At 36.2% G+C, this 20,487-nt stretch overlaps 1 protein-coding gene and 1 pseudogene across 2 annotated transcripts; both read right to left on the bottom strand.

Moving 5' to 3' along the window:
- Positions 1–3,947: 3,947 nt before the first annotated feature.
- On the bottom strand, positions 3,948–11,771 carry LOC143251231 (uncharacterized). 2 transcript variants are annotated; one of them, XM_076502680.1, is made up of 8 exons: positions 10,910–11,771; positions 10,328–10,448; positions 9,381–9,598; positions 9,165–9,212; positions 7,772–7,825; positions 7,127–7,368; positions 6,579–6,777; positions 3,948–5,238 (listed from the first exon to the last, which is right to left on the bottom strand). In XM_076502680.1, exons 1-8 carry the CDS (start codon positions 11,139–11,141, stop codon positions 5,132–5,134), a joined length of 1,221 nt encoding a protein of 406 aa, XP_076358795.1. In that variant the 5' UTR covers positions 11,142–11,771; the 3' UTR covers positions 3,948–5,131. The 2 variants fall into 2 exon arrangements, with proteins under 2 accessions (XP_076358795.1, XP_076358797.1); XM_076502682.1 differs by lacking the exon at positions 7,772–7,825.
- Positions 11,772–11,897: 126 nt separating this feature from the next.
- LOC143251236 (uncharacterized) lies at positions 11,898–14,000 on the bottom strand (annotated as a pseudogene).
- Positions 14,001–20,487: the final 6,487 nt, after the last annotated feature.

Raw genomic sequence — 20,487 nt, 5'->3', positions numbered from 1 at the left:
AATTGGAAAAAGTTCCACTTAGTGTTTAAAAACAGTTGTCCTGTTGAAAAATCACTTTTAACAGATCATCCACAGGAATAATTCAAGAAAATTCAACAAATCCATAAAGTTAGTTAAGCTTAGTTTTAGAACAAGCATAGAATATCTGGTCTGTACTGTTGTGCTCTAAAGCACTCTCATGATTTGTAGAGACTCCAATGTACAAGAAATTTATATCTTACTTGAAGAAGGGATTAAACCCATGATGAAATATTGTTAGAACATCCACCCATGATCCTTCAGTACGTGCCCCACATTTTGCACCTTTAACTTGTGAGAGTCATATAAATCAATGAGGGACTAGGAACACAAAATCCAATACCAGAATCAGGTAAAAGATCCCTGAAACACCTGCTCCTAGACCACTATTATACTCTATTTAACCTTCTGGTGCATTTTATGTTCTCTTAGTGAGAGGGGTGGGGGGTGGCTATACCATATGGATAATGACCCCACTTGCGTCAACCTGAATCTCACTCAAAACATTTTGTTTTGCCATCTTCAAAAGTGTGGGAAAGGTATGTGGACAATTGAACAAATTCACAAACATGTCCCCCAATGGAAAAGCGGTATGTTTGCAGAATCACACTGCTAACTACCAGGTTTGAATACCCGTGGTGGCAGAGCATTGTGTAGCTTTGTGCTTAATTCTAAACAAAAAACACATATAAATTAATACAAGACACATTTCTGCATTTAATATTCCTTAGACCATCTACAAATTTTTCTGGAGCTTTATTTTACACGGCTTTAGAATAACCAAACTTTTTTAAATTGTGTGCTAATTCTGTAGTTGAGAGACAAAAGGGTTTTGGACACATACAGCTTCTTTTCCTTTGGCATTTTATATTTTACAAATTATGTCATTTTTGTGCTTGTATGAGTTTTGAAGAGGAAGAAATGTCTTGTTTTAGGTTATCAAAGATTTTTGGAAGACTGACCTCAAAACCATGTAAAATTGCTCATTATATTTCAGAGGTAGATAAAAAAGTTAGTCAGTTACAGAGAAATATATTTTAAACACAGCATAAGATGTACGATTGTGATTGTGTTTCTATTCAGTAATTATTTTCTTTCTCTATAATTTTCATCACTTGAGATCTCTGTTTCAAGACATTAGGTATGTGTGGCTATCAGATGTGTTTATTGCATAGTCATATCCAAAGTCAAATATCAAGACTTGCTTGTATTGTAATTTATTATTAAGTTCCTGACTAATTGCTAGGAAAGAGACCTTTAACTTTACTGTTGTGTATATTTCCACCTTTGTTTAATTTATTTTTGTGAATGTCATGGTGTTTTAGTGAGTCACATTTTAAATTTAATTGAACTACTTCCTTGTTATGGTGTATGGATAAGTTCATCAGACAAACGTAGTTAATAATCCAAATTTTAATAACACATGAGGTTTCAGTCCTTAATTTTATAAAGCAACATCAAAAGAAATCATGAACTTCCCTCAGTACAAGAATTGTGACTTTTCTTCGTGATATCCCTCTTTTCTAATGTATTTACCAAACTTCTAAGAAATGTTAACTTTGAAATAAATTGCTTATGATATTATCAGTGTCAGGCAAATAATAATATTTATAGTTTTCAATTTTATATGGTTAAAGTGCTACAAAATTTGCATACATTCACACTGACTTATCAAATCCTGTTTTCCAGAATTGCCATAAATTATTTCTGTGTTTAATACTGTATTTTTATATTCAATAGGAAGTAAGGTTTTAATCTATCAAATGACATAAATTGTTTTCTGTGAGAGAATTGTCTATTTTCACTTGAAATTCAAACTTTATTCCCGTGCAAACACATCAGTGAGCTGAGCCGAATTTATTAGCAACATTTATTACTACTCTTATAAAGTAGTAAAATGGATAGTTATTTGTCATTGTTTGCTTTTGTGTATTATTATCCTGTATTTTATTTACGAAAATAAAGTATTTAGTGCAGTACTACCATTAGTGTTAGAAGGTGGGCTTCCATTTCATTGAGAATTAATGGCAGAAAAGAAAGTCTTAAGTAAGCAGGCTAGTTATTGTTTTTTATTTATTTTTTACTTATTATCATAAAAATGTCTGTGGCCTAAAAATTATAAGCTTTTTTAGGTTAGATTACATAAAATAAGGAATAACAAGATTTTATGAGATATGCTTGCAAGCAACACACAAGTAGCTTTATGTGATTCAGCAGGGTAATTTTATCTCCACATTTACCAAGTAAATTACAAATTTTATGGTGAGAATATCAGTTAAATATGATTCAAAAGGGCAACAAAACTTAAGTATAAACAGATGTGTACTGTTGCACATCTCAAGCTATTTAGAATAAAGAAATGTTTCATGTTACAGTCTGAAGTTATTCTAGAAAGAAAAATGTAATTTAAATATATTTTGATTTTTTTATTTGTTGATTAGAAGATCAGTCAAAGGGACAACCTTATCTAAAGTTAGAGTAGAGAAAATAAGAGATAGAATATAATGCTTTACTCATAAAAATGTTTACAACTTTGTTAAGAGATTTTAAGAGGTCGTGGAAATGAAATTTCAGAATTTTTCAGATAAATTGAAGTGCTTTCTAATTTTAACTTAATCATTTTCCACTCCGAGCAGTCAACACTTTGACTCCATATGTTTATGGAGAAATAATTATTGAAAACATGTTGTTAAAAATTCAATATTTTTTCCAAAATGGCCCCTGATATCTGCTGAAAGTTTTTGATATTTAGTAGAGATAAACAAAACAGAAAAAGTTATTGAATGGAAACTATAAAGGTCAATGTGGGGTCACAAACTTAGTTAACCCTTTCACTATGTGCTTGGTATAGCATACATGAGTTCGCCTACACATTTCCACGCATTAAGAGTTTGTGCTGTAGCCTTTTATATAGCATATGTATTTTCACATAATTTGGTACTTTTAGTAAAGATTGCAGATTGTTTAATAAAATATTAGAAATGTGTTTGCGAAAATAAAATCTGTTTGGTTACTAGTCTGAATGTAAAGGGATTTCATGTTAGAATTAAGAGAACTACTCTCCATTCTTAACATCTCAAATATAATTTGTATAAAACATCCTAATTATATTTCAAACATTTATTGATGACGAGAGACCCAATTGAAATAAAATGTATCTCAGAACATCTGGTATGGGTATTAACACTTATATTGAAAATTAAAGAACAACGTTTCGACCTTCCAAGATTATCTTCAGGTCAAATAGAAATTCAAACAAAAGCTTTAAGTCTCCAACGCCCTTAAAGAAAACGTAACGGAAGAAAACAACGGATAAGGGGCAATTTAGAAAACATTTTCATCAAGCCATGGTTGGTTATTTCGTTTTAAAAAACGCTCTGTGGTTCATAATATTCGAATTGCAGGCAAAAGATCAAATAAAGACGTAGATGGTGCTGAAATATTTCCCATTTAATTTATAAAAATTATTGAAAAAGTTCGGTGCAAAGATAAGCAGTTTTTTCATGTTGATGAAACTGGTTTATGTTGGAAAAGTGTTTTCTAGAACTTTTCTGTCAGAAAATTAAAAAACACTCAGTCAATTTACAAAACGTCAAAAGATTGTTTGAAACTTTTGTTAATTGGAAATGCATCTGGATAGTTTAAATAAAAACTCATGCTTGTGTATCGTGCAGACGTTCCCCGGGCACTTAGTGGCTGTGCAAAGAACCCAGCCAGCAAAAAGCGTTGATTTGACGTTGAAACAACGTTGGCAAATAACGTTGCAAAGACGTTGATCATCAACGTTGAATAAACATTGATGTGCACATCGAGTCCACATTGAAAAAAAAAACGTTGATAAAACGTTGAGCAACAGCAACGTTGTTCCCAACATTTGAGCAACAGTAGGAAGCAACGTTGTTCCCAACATTTGAGGTACAGTAGGCATGACGTTGAAAAAACGTTGATCAACGTGGAAGAAAGGTTGATTGCAATGGTGTAGTTAGGTAGGTATGACGTTGAGAATACGTTGGCTAAACGTTGATATTTGGTCATTTACGACGTTGAGAATACGTTGGCTAAACGTTGATATTTGGTCATTTACGACGTTGAGAATACATTGGCTAAACGTTGATATTTGGTCAGTTACAAGACCTTATACAACTTTGCTTGCTTGTTTGTGAATATTTTATTGGATAATGAACACCAATGGGTATTGGACGCAAGCTGAGAAGCTTATTAATGTCTGCTCCCATACTAATACAAGAATCAACAAACATTACTAAGCTAAAACATGCACTGGTTGCAACAGATTAAATAAGTTATAGATAGTGGTTAAGAGTATCAAGAATCAGTCAGATACATAGTATTACAACTTTGCTAATTCCAGTAACATCAGGGTTCTAAAAGCTTGATGTGTGAAGGGAGATTTGTAACTTTTTTTGTGGAAAGACTTGGCCAAACAAGCTCACTGAGCAAATTTCACTGAGTTGGGGAGGAAAGGTCAGCTCACTTAGTCTTTATCTTGAAGGATAACAATGACACAACGTTTAAGCAGTAGTGAAATTTATTACTGATAAACATCACTTTAATTTGTATATTGTGTGAAATATGACAGAACAATGTCCGTAAACATTCTCATGGCCACTGGTAACAAATTCCACTTATTTTGCATCTTTTGCGTGACCAGTCAGCCATACTGAATCTGATCAGAATTGTTTTTCATGCATTGATACTCCATTTTGCCCTCACAGTGTACCAAGTTGCAATAAATTCCTATCACAGATCTCTGAGAAAACTTTGTCCACAATTATGGTTGACTGCCTCCTATAAGCTAAAGCATGGGATGACTTTGATGTGTGTAGATGGCGATTTCTCATATAAGTCTACAAGGTGAATTATAAGAAATGCAGCAGGGTGCAAGGACCATTATTGCCATTGATGCATGTCACTTTATTTTGTGATTTGCATGAAATATGACAAAACAGTGTCCATGAACATCTTCTTGGTCACTGGTAGCAAATCCAGACGATTTTGTGCAAATCCAGTTGGTCATCTTGGATCTGACAGAATAACTGTTTCATGTGTATTGACACCCTATATTGTCCTCACACTGTACCAAGTTTTCTTTCTTTCACTTTTCCTGCTTCCCAGAGGCAGCATATTTCAACCAACTCTGTGCAGTCTTCTTGATGACATCATCTGATGCCATCTCAGCCACAGGATTATCCCTGACAGCTCCTGCAAAGAAAAGTCCCATTATTTACATTTATTTATCTAAATATTGACTTTGAAACTATTATTTTAATTAAAGTAGGTCGAATAAAGCAGATTCTCACCCATCATTTTTGGATTACTGTTTTGTCAGTTGAAGCATACGGATAAAAATGCACTGCAGGCCAGTGCAACGCCCCTCAGCCCTCGTGCCCCAGTAAAGGAAAGCCTCAAAATCTCAAAGCACCTCAAGGTTACTCATCATAAAGCTAATCCAAGATCTCGATAAAGTACACAACTGTTACAAATTCTACACCTCCAACTCTTATCCTCCACAACTGATCCATGTCCCAAGCCTACCACTGAAAACAATTAAGAATGGTAACTGATGAACTGATATAAATATCAGTCCCATTTCTAACCTTCCATAACTTATCCATGTCACCAATGAAAATAATTCTAATTGCTTTGTGACCTTGAAAAGTAGATCAGGGTGGATCATCATCAACCTTGCTTAGATCTTGAAGAGACATACAAATGAAAAATATCCCCCTCCCTGCATAAAGCTGTAACAATATATCCCATATCACATATGCCACAAGCCTACCTTTAAACATTTCAGTTAAATTAATCTATGACCTTGAAAAGTAGGTCAGTATCACTCATCATTAAAGTTGGCCAAGATCTTGATGAGATAGTTGATTGTTTTTAATTTCCATTCCTAAGATCTGGATGAGAGGCATTATTAATGTTAATTTGACTGTCCTAGCTCGAAATTTTTGCAACTTATCCTTGTCACAAGCCAAAATTCAACAAGTTCAGGAACATCACCCTGTACAAGGCTTGAAAATAATTAATCACAATTGATTAGCTGTACATGTATTTACCACATGGTTTGATCAGCATGCACACTGAAAAAAAATAAGATTACAGCAGGTGCATTTTGCATCACAAACTTCGATGCAATACTGCTTTTTCCAGCCTTGCTGTAACCTCGAAAAGTAAGTGAAGGACATGCATGATCACACTCATTTGAGAATTTGGCCAGATACATAATTGATATAAATTTGACTTTCCTATCTCTAAACCTTTGCAACTTATTCATGTCACAACCCCAGCTTTGAAAAATCCAGAAAAAAAAAACATTCTGTGACATTGGAATTTAGTCAAGGTCACTCAGCATCACACTCACCCAATGCCCAATGTTATCTGATATCATTAAAAATTTTCAACCTACTGTCTATGCAAGGAGACAATAGCTGAAGATTTCAAATTTCCATCTAAGTGTCTGACAGAGGAACTTAATTTGCTCTGAATATCTAGCAAATGAAGGAAGACTGACAAATATGTCAGTTAATGACACTTACTGTTAATGACTTGTAACAAATTTGTTGTAGATATGGCCTTCTTTGGTATGGTAACTAAGGTCCCATCATCTTGTCTTTTTTTCCTTTCATGTCCCATCCAGTTGAACTGGCTGGCAAGGCTGTTGGTCATTAGACCTGTTAGTACATTTCTTGTGACAGCATCCACACTGTCACCACCCCTCATACTTAGCTTCCTCACCTACAAAATTTCATGATATTTCCAGAATGAAAATTGCATCTATCATGTGTTAACTGATGCACATAATTTATATTGAAAATACATTTCCATAAACTGATTATTGCATATGCTTTAATATTCATCATTCTTTTTCATTGAATTCAAAGGTAAGATCTCTGGAACACATTTATGGATAAAGTACCTGTAAAACAGAATCAATGTTCATGCATAGAAACCATGATAGTTTAAACTCAGAAACATTCAGCATCCGTTGAGGAGGTCATCATACAATTCATTTGCCTTTGACATACATACACTACTGTAAATCCCTTTATTCTCCCTAAAATCTAGTTAATTCAGATTTACTTACGACAGCATCTGCATTATGCTGAATCATAACTTTGTCATTCAGGGTGTTGAACCCATCCATTGTACTAAGCGGCAGAGCTGGGAGACCCTGTGGCCACACAGACAGATTTATGGATGAGTTGGTGCTGGCAGGCCGACCTCTCAGCAAAGTCTGCAGAAGGCCTGTATTCATGTCCACTTTTTGTTGTAGCTCTGCTAGCACCTGAAGAATTTTTCTTTCTGTCTGTGTGATTCCTGCAGCACCTTTTTATTTAAAAATGGAAAATTCCATTTATTAATAATGTGTTTATATTGGCTGCAACTATAAAAACAATAAAAGTATGACTTCTATCATGATAAATTTACAAATTACTTGCTTGATTCTGGTGATTGCTATATTGCTACAAACTAAATGAAGCTTAGTTTAAATTTCTGACATGAAAAATAAACACTTATTTACAAGTTAGGCCAGACCAAGAAAAAATGGTCCAAGTCACCAACTCCAGTGCCCGAGTCTGTAAACCTAGGTTTTCTGGGGGCCTAGCCCAACCCAAAGCGATGGAAACTCAGCATTGTACAGGCATTCACATTTTTTAATGTACACTGCCTATCATTTCTGGCATACATCATAATCATTTAACAAATCCACACAAACATTCATATTTACCATTGGTGGGAGTTGAAGCTACCTGAGGAGTGCTGTTCACCTTTCTTCTAGGACCTGCAGATACACATATACAGTATATAGAAGAGCAGGTTAATTAATCTGGGCCAAAATTTTAGATAGGTTATGGTATGCAACAGATTGTCCAGAGGGGAAACATACTGCTAAATGATTCATCTTGCTGCCTTTTCTACTTTACTACATTCCTTGGAATGAGTTTAATAAAATGTATCTCAAAGTACCAGAGAGATGTAACACCAAAAGTATGTGTTTAGATGCAGCATATCAATATATCTGTAATATAACAGCACTAACTGTAATATAACAGCACTAACAATAATAATACAAAATAATGTATGTGTATACATCCCAGAATATGGTGTACTGTGAACGGCAGGGTGTATTTCTCTTTGTGGTGAGGAGCTCCTACTTGTATCACTGTCATGCATCTCTACAAGTTAAATTATTGCCACTCTTTAATATCTTACATATAAGGTTAATCAGGTACATCTTATTTCCAGTTACATCTGCAGAACCCACAACATTTCAGAACCTTTCAGATATACTTTGAAATGTTGGCAGCAAAACAAAACAAAAAAACCCACAGAAGGTAGGTGAATTTAAGAATATATATTTTCCCTGCCCTTCATTGTGGTCAAATAAAAGCACATAAATACCAGTATTAAAACAGGTTAATTACAGTGGCAGATTGGGGGTGGTGGTGGGTTGTGGTGCATTCTTGTGCCACCTTGCCCCCCCCCCATGAAAATTGATGGCCTAAAGACTGGGTGCCTGTATGCTTAAAGTACTATTTTTATGTTTTCCAGTTTCTAACTTCACCTAACAAAGTAGTGCTTATGAGTGGAAAAATACTGGTTTGTGGTTCGGAGAAGGCTGGCACCCTCCTTAAGCAAACCCTGTATCCACCCCTGTTACACAGAACTACGTTTGTAAATTTTGAAACTGCCTTTGTTGAAATTAAAATACCTTTCTCAAAAATATTTAATAAGATGTTATATAAAATATGGCAAATTTTGCTCTTGGTTTATACACAAGTAATTGTACCTGAAGATGAACCTGAGCCAGAGGGCCCAGCTAATGGCAGCTGGTTCTCATCAACAAGAGAGCTTCCATTGAGATCTACAACACGTGCATTTACATTGCATGAAGAACATGTCATATTTTGTCACCTTTTAAGCCTGGCTGTGGCCCTGTCATGATGATACAGTACTAGGCAGGGTTTTCATGTTTAACAGATATACAATGAGGCAAATAAAACATTTCAGAAGGTTAAAAATTTTTTTCATATCCATAATGCCCTGTATCTACTGAATGCCCTGAACAGGAGTGTATACTATTACTATGTCTACCAGTAATTGAAGTAAAAATGCATTACCATGGTTTGTCAGGGGTGTTAGTGTCCTCTGGATTCTGTTGACTTCACCTACAAAATGGAAAAGGACATAATTCTATGGCAAGATGACAGTTATGGTATCAACATTATGGAGTGTATGGCAAAGCTTAAACCAGAAGATGCACTTGTAGTTTAATAAAAATGTTGAGTGAAACTGCAACCTTTATCATTAGAGTAACATTTTACTGTGTAGTTTACCTGACACACATCTTCTTTTTGGGGTCACTATCACATGCCCTCCAGCATTGCTTATTGGCTCTGGTGGCTTAGGTATGGTCAGCTGAGCCAAATCCACATGATCATCTGACCATATTGCAGACTTGTGTTTTTGTGATTTGGAATTCTGAACTTGCTGATTCTTCTCCCCATCAGCCTCAGACTCATTATCAGACTCAGAAACTAATCTCTGTGTGGGCCTATACAAAAAGAAGCATATTTTTTACAAAAATGTATCTAGAAGGCTAATATTGCTTTGCTAAAGTGACCCAAAAAGTTATTCAATTTGAAAATAGCTTGTCACTTTGAAAATAAGTTTGTCATTTAAAATACAGTGCTATTTTTCTTCTTTTTTTTTTGTATACATCATTTTCATTCATTCTGAAGTGGCACCTTGATCAAGTAACTACATATACATGTAATTCAAGCCTAAGGCAAGTATGCACTCATTTTTCTTGTGAGAGGTCCCATAATAAGAATCTTTTACTCTAAAATATATAGACCTACTCAGCTGACATGGTCTTACAGTTCACCAACCACCCATCATAATATAAAATCAGATTCAAATATTATGAATAAATTTAGTTCTATTACAAAATGTACAATTTTATATTGACTTTAAGCTGAGACTGTTCCTGCAAGGTCACCATATCTGTCTATTTATGTCAGGCTCTAGCAAAGTGAAAAAAAACATGGCTTGATTTAATTCTCATTCCATCCCTTTAATTTCAATTTACAATTTACTTATACGTGTGTGATTCGAGTGCTGAACCCTAACCAATGTGAGCTTCACATTTTACAGGTACCGCTATCATATAGTTTTGAGATAAAGTAATTGGAGTATATTTTTCTTAGCCAGTATGTGTTAACTTGAAAATGTGATAGTTTGAGACAAATTGTTTAAAACTGCAGTCACTAGCAAAGCATACTTTCTCTTTCTGGTGCAAATTCTTGGTCCATTTTCAGAATTTTTAGCTTCTGGATCATCTGTTTCAAGAGAAGAGGTGTCCTCTGCAGAACTTAATTTCCCTCTCACCTTAACATAGTCATCTGTAAAGACAAAAGAGTCTCAAGTAACAGGTATATCACTTTTCTGTCACTCAAATATTCAAATCTGAAAAATTCAGGAGACAGAGGTAGACTTCCACTGAGCAGGGCCTGAGAAACCTTTGTACATGCATGCCTGTGTCAGTGTGCTAACAGACGTCGGAGGAACAGATGTCATTCTTCCAGTTTGCCAACATCTCACAGGTTCACTAAACATTACATGTACTTGCTCAACATGCAGTTCACATCCACTACTTAAAATGCATATGTAATTATGATAAGGACAGGTTTTAAAAAATTGTTTTGATTTTTTTTATGTTGACATATATGGAATGTACCTCATGATGTTTTGCTAGACAGATACTTTATAACAGAACACGTCCTCTACTAAGATCTATATGGACACAAAGTGGAAACATAAATAAATTTCCATGCACCATGTATTATTGTAGTTTTCAACTTACCATCTGAATAGATGACTCTAACATCATACTCATCCCAATGATCCTCTGGAGGCATTCTGTCCAGAACAGCTTTATTCAGGCTTTGACCTTTTTTGTTCGGCCACTTAATGGTGCGTTCATCCAATAGCCAGTCTGATGGTGCCACCCCAACTTCATTGTCCTTTGTGAACACTACTATCACATATTCTCTAATTTCCACCTCCATTTGGTTGGATCTGTCAACATTAGCCATGTAACTATGCTGCCTTTAACCTGATTTTCTAATTTTTACAATTTTCCATTTAAAATACTAAACATACTACAGTAATATTCATAAAATATATCAATGTCAAAATTTGCTTGCAGATGTGAGATTTGTGTAAATGTATATGCTCTACCTACATAAAATTATCTGTTCACTCAGTCTTTGCTAAAGAAGAAATTACCTTATCCTTTTTCACTTTATAATTGTAAAATGGACTCAGACAAATACCAAAAAATCTCCTGAACATCCAAATTAGTCAAACTGCATATTCTCAAGGCCCCTGTTATAAGCTGCTGTCAGGGTTTGCTTTTAATGCCAGTAAACAGGTTCACTGCCTGTTACAGAGTGATACAGTTCAATTTACCAGCACTGAAATTTGTTCCTCACAGTGTTAAATATACAGACACAGACCTATTTTAACCTAGCTACTGAAGTTTTCAACTTGCCTCCTTATGTAAAAGCTAATGAAAACCCTGTGCTGTATAGATGTAATGTGACATGAATGTTACAGCTCCATTGTAACAGTTCCCCCTTTCTACAGGTTAGTCAGTTGAACATTATGGTATTTCTCATACATAAGTATGAAGCTGATAAAGCACCTTGGCCCCTGTTCCCTTGCAGAATTATTATAATTGACATACCCCCCCGACACACATATACACCCATACACAAATAAAAAATTCCCCCTTCACCAAATACCAAAACCAAAAAAAAAAAATTTTCTCTTTAGTAGGAAAGGGCCTGAAGTGTACAGAATAACCCCTGATATGACACATCACTGCATTTGATTTACTTATTTGTATGATTGAGTGGAACTGCTATATAGCCTGACTTGCTAGGCCAGAGAGCACATTTTCCATTTAATCTGGAAATTGAAACCACAACTAATTCAGGTTTCAGGTTGGAAACATGATGAATTCCTAAGTCTGAAGACCTCAGAGGGTGTTTGAAAAAGTCATTTACCTCTGCAAACTGTTTAACAACTAGGAAAATATCCTCAGATTGGCCATGTTTGGCAAGCAAATTCTGCACAATACATATTTCCCCATTAAGTAGCACACAATTGTTTGCCTGATCCAAAGTGATACAAAATCTTGGTAAAAAGAGTTGGCCATACTGGTTGTAAACTTCAAATAATTCTGGAACAGGACCATTGCTGTGCTCCATCTTCAAAAGAGGATAATTTTGGTCACATGCAGATCCCCTAAATAAGCTCTGTGACTCTGAAATTCGGCGAGCTACTTGTTGGATAGGATGCTGTGGTTTTCTAACCATTTTTTTCACTTTGCCAAGAAAATTTTCAAATGGAAAAGCTGATATATTATCTAGGGGTCCAAACCTATTCACTTCATCGGCAAGATGGACAAGTCCATGGACATTGTAGACAACTTCTTGGTGGCCATAAATTTGTGTATACTCTCTCACAAAAAATACCAAAAGTTCTCTAACATAATCCATATAATGAATACACAAACGTGGACTGGTCAAAATGTACATACTTACAGAGAGAAGAACAAAATTCTTGAAGAATGTATCAGACAATAATTCTCTGTAGCTTTCCATCGGTCTATCTCACTTAATGCACGGGGTTTGCACGCAAATTCTCTTGGAGAATAAGGTGCCAAAGCTAACAACCTACCAGATATCTCCAACACTGATCTACTTGGCAACCTGCAAGTCAGTGACCCTTTTATCCAATACAAAAGAAGACGTTGCATCACACCTAAACAAACCAAGTGCATATAATCTAGAGGCACCTGAGTTACCATACCAATATCCAACTCCAACAAGGGAGATGGAATGTCTGTATGATGATTTTCATCCAGCATGTCTCTAAAGCTTGCATCAGTCCTTAAGGTTGCATCAGTCTCTTGGAAAGTGACCTTGTTGTACCATGCCCCTTCCTGTTTACATTTGTCACAGCCAAAATATCCATTGTAGGGTTTACAACATTTGATCATTGCCCTTGCTGGAGCATCACAAATTATTGCTGATATCCGTATTTGGAAATGTCTGTCACCAAAATTCAATCCAACTCTTTCTAAATATTTCATTTCTTCCACAAAATCTTTCATATATTCATCCAAATTTTGGGGTTTGGAATTACCAGCAAATAAGCCTATTAAAAATGGTTGTTTCAAGCCCTTATGGTCCAGCATTCTAAAATAGGCCAAAACTGCAGTTTAGAACTTTTAAATAATGGCAGCCCATCAATATTAATTTGGAGCAACAACTTTTTTACACCTGGAATAGATTCAGGATACAGCATTTGGTTAATTCCTTTAGATATTCCAAAATTGTGATACAACCCTCCTGCAATAGGCTTAACTGTAATGCTAGTGCTTGTTTTAAGCAAAGTTCTAGGATCTTTTGGCAAACTTGGATTTTTTTTGCAAAGAATGTGGAGAAGGTCTCCAAGTGCCCTGTGTGTAATTTTGTGTTTTGCAGCCCAATACCCTATTTCATCAGCCAAGTCAGGTTCTCCATCAGAACCTTCATCATCATTGTGATCATCATCAGAAAACCTATTCACTGGCTCTTGAGCCATAATATCACCTAAACAAGGCTGATCACTGGGGCCTATCATGAATCCGTATAAATCTCTGTCATCTGTTTCAGCTTGAGACATGGTATTACATGAAATGTCACCTTCACTTTCCACTTCCACAGTTGTGCTCCCTGCATTTTTTGAAGGTGAAGAATCACCATCTTCATTGCACCCCTTCCAAAAAGTAATGTTCCCGCTATTGTTAACATAAGCATGGGCTTCCTCATACACTGAATATTCATTTTCTTTCACATGCATTTCCTTTTCAGTGCCATTTTCACAAATTTCTAGAATATATTCCTCAGCTTTTGCTTAGCTCTCCTTTTAGGCTCCACTGTGATGTTCCCATACCTCTCTCAGAAGCTGGTCTTTTTCCAGACATGGTTTCTGTATTTCATGACAGTCCTATGATTAATAAGGAATTTAAAATGGACTGAAATATTTCAATTGATCTTCACTAAATGGTTCTAATTCAAAGGTTAAATACTTTTTCTTTGTGCAGCAGGAAGAAATTGCAAATTTCAAGATGTGCAAGGATGCAGCCAAATTTTAAGGAACTCCAGAAATAGGAGGTATGGGAACCCTGACCCTGAATTTGTAGTGATCACATAGTCACAGGGCAAAATGGCCAAAATTATGGTAATATTAAGCATTTAAGTCCATTAAACTAATGTCCTGTTGCCCTTCACAGCTGTGACAGCAAGTCTATTATACCATTAATTTGAAACTTTAGAAAACTACTTGTAACAATAACTATCTAAGCTAACAATTAGATATAGCGAAAAAATTACTTTGGGTGTCTATTAATAAGATGCTCTGTATGTTTCAATAACAATAAAGGCCTACAACAGTGCAAATTGAAGAGGGAGGAAAACAATGCCCACAGGAGTAAGCAACTGGAACCAAGCAGAGAGCCAGTACAAATTAGATAGACTCTATAGCCTTGGGTAGATTGGCAAATTTTTCCCAGAATCAGAAACTTCTTATGCTACATTATTTAACAATGCCTAATACTACTATGATGTAGCCTTTTGAGAGCTACGGTACCAGTATTAAAAAAGTACTGAAATTTCTTCTCAAGTTTGTGAAAAAATCAACTGAAATCGGAAGATCGGCATATCCTACATTAAATAGGCCCCTAGGTAGGTTTGAAGTCTCGGAAATGGCTTCAAGATCGATGTTTGTGATTAATCAAACCAATCTTCCACAACCTTAATCACAATCTTTTTGAATTTCAACAATCACCAATTTGAACATGCAGTTTGACTAATACCGTTTCTATCCAATTAGATGGATACACAAAACTTGCAAGCAATGCTTCAAATATCCAAAGGCAAAACTTAATTTCACTGGACCTAACGTACCTGGTACTAGTAACCTTTGGAATTAAAATCAGGTTTCTTTGATGGCAACGGTAGCAGTACTGAACGTGCTTAACGAGCAATGTCTCCTTCAGCAAGTGACCACGCAGCTAACACAAAGGCTATCAACGGTTTGCGCGCGATACTAGTAGGTCAGCGATATCAGATAACCACCCGCATCGCTTTGGTGCACCCCGCGCTCAGCCTGTAGACACGAGCTGGACTGCACAAGGCCAAACTAAGTCTAAACAGATCGTGATGCGAAATACCAAATGTGTCACGTTTGCACGCACGGCGATCTATAGTGGCGGGCGCGGGAACCATGCCGCGGTTGTCAAATGCAAAGGCGTCCACGTATACCAATGCAAGTAGGAACGATAAAGGTATACGCAAAATTATGTTTGAAAACCATAGGCGGCGGAGCGAAATTTTTTTGGGGGGGGGTGCAACCTCTACGCTCGGATGCGATGAGCAAAAAAAAAGTCCCCAATCCCACAAGGTCTCATGCTTGACGTTAAATCGTGTTCATAAATATATGTAAATGGGAAGTGATATATAGAAAAGGGTCTTTTGTTTTGTCTCACACACCTGTGAATAATACCGAAAGAGCATTAACAATTTACACATGCTGGCAACGCATGTTTACCATCCAGGTAGACAAGGAAAATCATATAAATCCGCGCCGAAGGAAAAAATTGCGTCCTAGCAAGCTAAAGGAGCAAGATAACACAAAATTTATATATTGACCATGGAATGTTGGGGGCGCCAGGACCACCCTGGCCCCCCCTGCTCCGCCGCCTATGAAAACTTTAAATTGGTAGATCTACCCTCGCGATTATGCATGCATGACAAATTGTCTATCATATGGGAAGGGGATATCAATCCTGCAACCAACTTCAATTTATCGACAAATAAAGACTATAATAATTATTATTGGCTAGGGTAGTCCCTATATAGAATTAGGCCTATCCTGTGCCTTTTAGCATCATTGTTATAGGCGGCGGAGTTTGGTTGGGGGGACTCTCCCCCTGACGCAGGTTGGACAAGCAAAAAAAAAGGTAGTATTTTAGGCTGCCCTATTCTATATCGTTCGTTCATTATTGAATGGAAATACTTGCCTGTATAATAGATTTTGGTGAAATTCTGTACAGAAATACTTTTCTTTCAAAATACCATGCACTGCAGTAAAGATTCCAAATCTTCGATCTTCAATGTGTGTTGGCATCGTGTTTGATGTTAAGTTTCTAGAAACTTTTAATTTAAATAGTTGTCATTGTAAAAAATCATTAATTTTATCTGATCAAAATATTCCGGCCAACATTCCACAATTTTCTGCGATCAGTTTAATAATGAAAATTTATGTCTGACAGCAGTCTTGGGAGATTTCCAAAACCGAGTATGATGTTTGCTATTTTAACCACCCATTCTGTTAGTCACTTTGAAAATAGATAACCCTCTGCACCCGTCTGGTGATGGTCAGATGAAAAAACCGTCAGGGGAGGGGAGAGATCAATTACCAACATAGAAGTTTGGGAGAAATGGCAAAACAAGGTCATTTTCCAAAATTTTTCCTTCGCATCTTTACCGTTTCGTCATAATAGATTGCTCCAGCCACAGATTCATCCCTGTCTCTGCAGTCATCTGCCCTAAGATAGTTCCTATGTTCCTATTTGCCCGTACGATGAAGTACAATCAGCATTATTGTCTGTACTGATAGTGTACAACAATGGCTCTTTAAGGAAGAGAGCATTGAAAGCATTTTGACTTTCCTTACAGTATCATTTTTCAAAGTCAGGGGCGTATATTACCATTAGGCATTTGCCTTAACATCAAAGGCTGTCCAGAATTATATATCTTATAATTTCAGTCCTATAAATTTCATTCTCCTAAGCTTCAATATGTTTAAATTTAGCCCATTTATAATGTAATTTTGGAAAATTTTTAATATCCTACCCCCCGGGTCTTTCGCGCCCTCGCAACTTTTGTCTATATACATGGTTTAATGGTAATATACGTCCCTGAAAGTGTTCATATTGATGCGTTGTATCTCTACTTGACTATATTTAAAGGATGTGATCAATATATATGTATATACTACTAGTTTCTGAATTCAACTTCATACTTAGTTTATGTGAAAAAGTGATCTTTCAGCAGGGGCGGATCTAGGATTTTGGAAAGGGGGGTTCAGACTATGGGACCTGAAGAAACCCTATGAACAAGGCCCCGAGGGGGGGGTTAGCACTAGAAATTCACGAAATATACTGCAAAAAAAGGTAATTTTTTCCGGCAAGGGGTTTAAACCCCTACCCCCCCCCTGGATTCGCCACTGTTCAGTGAAAGAAGAACTTTTAATGATGACATTTTTGGTTTTGCAGCAGTGGTGATTATTTTTTTCGCAAATCGGCATTACATGTAAAAGAAAGTCGTCAGAAAGTTTTAAACATAAATAGATAAAAATTAAACGCTTAAGGCCTGTCACTCGAAAATTACATGGTAATTTAAGTAATTCACGGTTGAATTCCAAGTTTTCATATAGGCCTACAGTTTATGAAACTGTCTGCACGTAAAATTTTGTTGTTGGGTGGGTGGGTAGGCGGGGCTCTCCCTACACCGTATATACTTTCATAACTCTCTAGCTACGCCCCTGACGTCTGTCACTCAACGATATTTGAACGTTTAGCAAAACTACATGTTCTCAACATTGAATAAATGTCGTGTTTTTTCACGTGGATAATTTGTCTTTGATGCAACGATGAATCAACGTCTGTCGCTCCACGTAACTGCAATGGTTGGCCATACCACAAGTCCTCAACGTTGATTATATGTCGTATATTCAACGCCATTGGCTACGTCAATATTCAGACGTTGTTCCGACGTTTAATCAACGTTACACTCTCAACGCAGTTAGCATGGTTGGCCATACAACCAATTCTCAACGTTGGTTAGACGTTGAGTATCCAACCTCAACCATTCTTCAACCTTTCCAACCTCATTTCAACGTTTATTCAACGTCACCTTGCGTGCTAGGAAGACCCTTTCACTTGTTTGGCGATCAAATAAAAAAGTATGAATTACGAAAACTTTGTTTGATGACTGGTGAAAAAGCTAATTTTGTCCAACAGCTGAACATTACTGCAAAGAAAACAAACAACTTGGACTTTAAAGCTTTGTTTTTATTAGGTAATGCACCAAGCCGTCTAACGGGACATTGTGACTTTTACGAAAATCTCAAAATTCACTTTTTTTCCATTCAATAGAACATGTCCACTGCAACCAACGGATCAAGGTGTCATTGCGACGTTTAAAGCTAATTATTTTAAGCGAACATTTTCTCAAGCAAGAAAGGCTACAACTAGAGAAGCTGCACTATCTATGACTGAATTCTGGAAAAATTACATCAGAAGTGCTGTCGCAAACATCAACGAAGCATGGTTCCAAGTTAGCAAGAGTAACACGAGAGCGACGTGGAAGCACGTTTTGCCTGATGGCGCAAGTCATTCCTTCGGCTTTGAGTCCGAAATTAGGGATGTTTCCGAAGACGTCATCTAAATTGGACACACTATTTATTTCGAGTCTTTGGTCGTGGCTAATGTCCGAGAGTGCATTTACGCACATTCTCAAACTCTCGACAATGATACGCTCTTTAATTTAGACCAAGATCGGGCATATCAGAAAGAAGAAGAAAGTCCAGAGTGTAACGAAGGTGCTAGTGAAGAGCAGGAAGAATGATTTATCTTACTGGAACTTGAAACAATGTTTCGGGCAGTGGAAACTGCTACATACTTAATCATGATTCAGACCTGGAGTGCGGTTATAAAATGTCATTCGATGTTACCGAGAATTGAAATAAAGAAAAAGAAAATGGTGCAACCAAGAAGAGATAGATTTTCTTTAATCAGTAACATTTTAATTTTTTTTATTTTTTCAAAATTACAAAAAATTCAAAAGTTTACAAATTAATATCGCTTTTATTTTACCTCATAACTATTTCTATTTTTCTAACTAATCAGGCTTAATTATTTCTACTATGAAAAATCCCTTATGATACCCACGTATCGTTATTTTTCCTGTTGAAACTATTCCCCGTTCAATGCTGATTAAATCAATGCGGTTGTGTTTCCACGCATTAACCGCCCTGTACGAGGTATTCCTGTGTATTCCATTCTGTAGTTTTGTACCTGTCAAGAATAAGACTAATCACATAACGTGTTAGTTTACCGTTAGAAGCGTATAAATGCAGAGACGAATTGACATCAATAACCTCGTTTCATTCTTCGACAAGTAGCTGAAGTGTTTAGACGTGAGAAGTCATCGCTGCCATGTTGTCTTCATCGATCAGTTCAATCCTAGCGTCTCAGTTGACCCTAGAAAAACCAAAATTCTTCAGCGAGGAGGCATGTTACTGCAGCTTTCAACACTCCAGGACCATGCATATGTATGTAAACCATGGAAAGTAGATATTAACGTTCAATGCTCTCCTGCCTGAAGTTCACGTTGCTTGTATTCGATATTTATTAAGAACGTTCATTTGTCTTAACTCCTGCTGGAATTCGACATTCTCTGGAAACAATAACTTTCACGCAACTCCATGCTGCTCACAGAATTCATTCCAAGACCACGGCATTGCCAACTAACTTTGTTAAAGTTGTGACCGAAGACAAACAGGTAGCTGATTTTATACTTAAACACGGATGTATCCTACAGTATTTTCACTTTAGTGCCGAACGCTCCCAACATCGATCAACTAATCTTCAAAATGTCAAGTCCGTCAATCATGGTACTTCTATTCCAGTAAGCTTCTTATCTTCATGTATGCCAATTATCTCTGATGCAAGCAGGAATACTTTAATTAATGCTAAGAAGAAAGACAGGGATACTCCGACCTACGTAGACGTTACCTTTCAGCAGCGACTCAAACCAAAGAAGACAGCATCCTGCCAAGCTCAACCCACGCTCGTTAAGACTGCAGACGTATCAACCGCAACAAATATCAACATCACGTTCAGCAAGAAGACTCAAACTTTTACATCAAGCTGGGAATGAGAGATTATATTAATGTACTTATCGTGTGAAATAAATGTTAAACATATTATATTTATAATACTATATCTAGTCCCATGAAAACTTTCAACAATTAGAATAATGTATAGCAATAATATTCAAACCACTTCAATTTCGACATGTCTGTTGCATACGACGCTTTTCATTCAACAATAAAGTGCGTTTTTTAAAAGATATGCCTAATGGTAATATATGGTCAAATTAAGGATATCAGTGTGAAGATAAAATTGATTTTGGTTGTTATTAGTGGATATAAAAGAAAGGCCTTTTAGTGGGAATTTCTTAAAAACCACAATTGCACTGATGAAGTTAGTGAGAATCTTTAGAATCAGATTAAGATTTCAGCTCTTAATGAAACCATGAG

Source organism: Tachypleus tridentatus, chromosome 5 (genome assembly GCF_004210375.1).
Source record: "Tachypleus tridentatus isolate NWPU-2018 chromosome 5, ASM421037v1, whole genome shotgun sequence".
NCBI classification, from domain to species: Eukaryota; Metazoa; Arthropoda; class Merostomata; order Xiphosura; family Limulidae; genus Tachypleus; species Tachypleus tridentatus.
This window is presented reverse-complemented; position numbering and strand designations above follow the sequence as displayed.

Coding starts and splice junctions, on each gene's coding strand:
- LOC143251231 (XM_076502680.1), bottom strand. CDS start 11,141: ATGGCTAATGTTGACAGATCCAACCAAATGGAGGTGGAAATTAGAGAA. Junction 9,213..9,380: donor AAAAAGAAGATGTGTGTCAG/GTAAACTACACA, acceptor TCCATTTTGTAG/GTGAAGTCAACAGAATCCAG. Junction 7,826..9,164: donor AACACCCCTGACAAACCATG/GTAATGCATTTT, acceptor GTGTATCTGCAG/GTCCTAGAAGAAAGGTGAAC.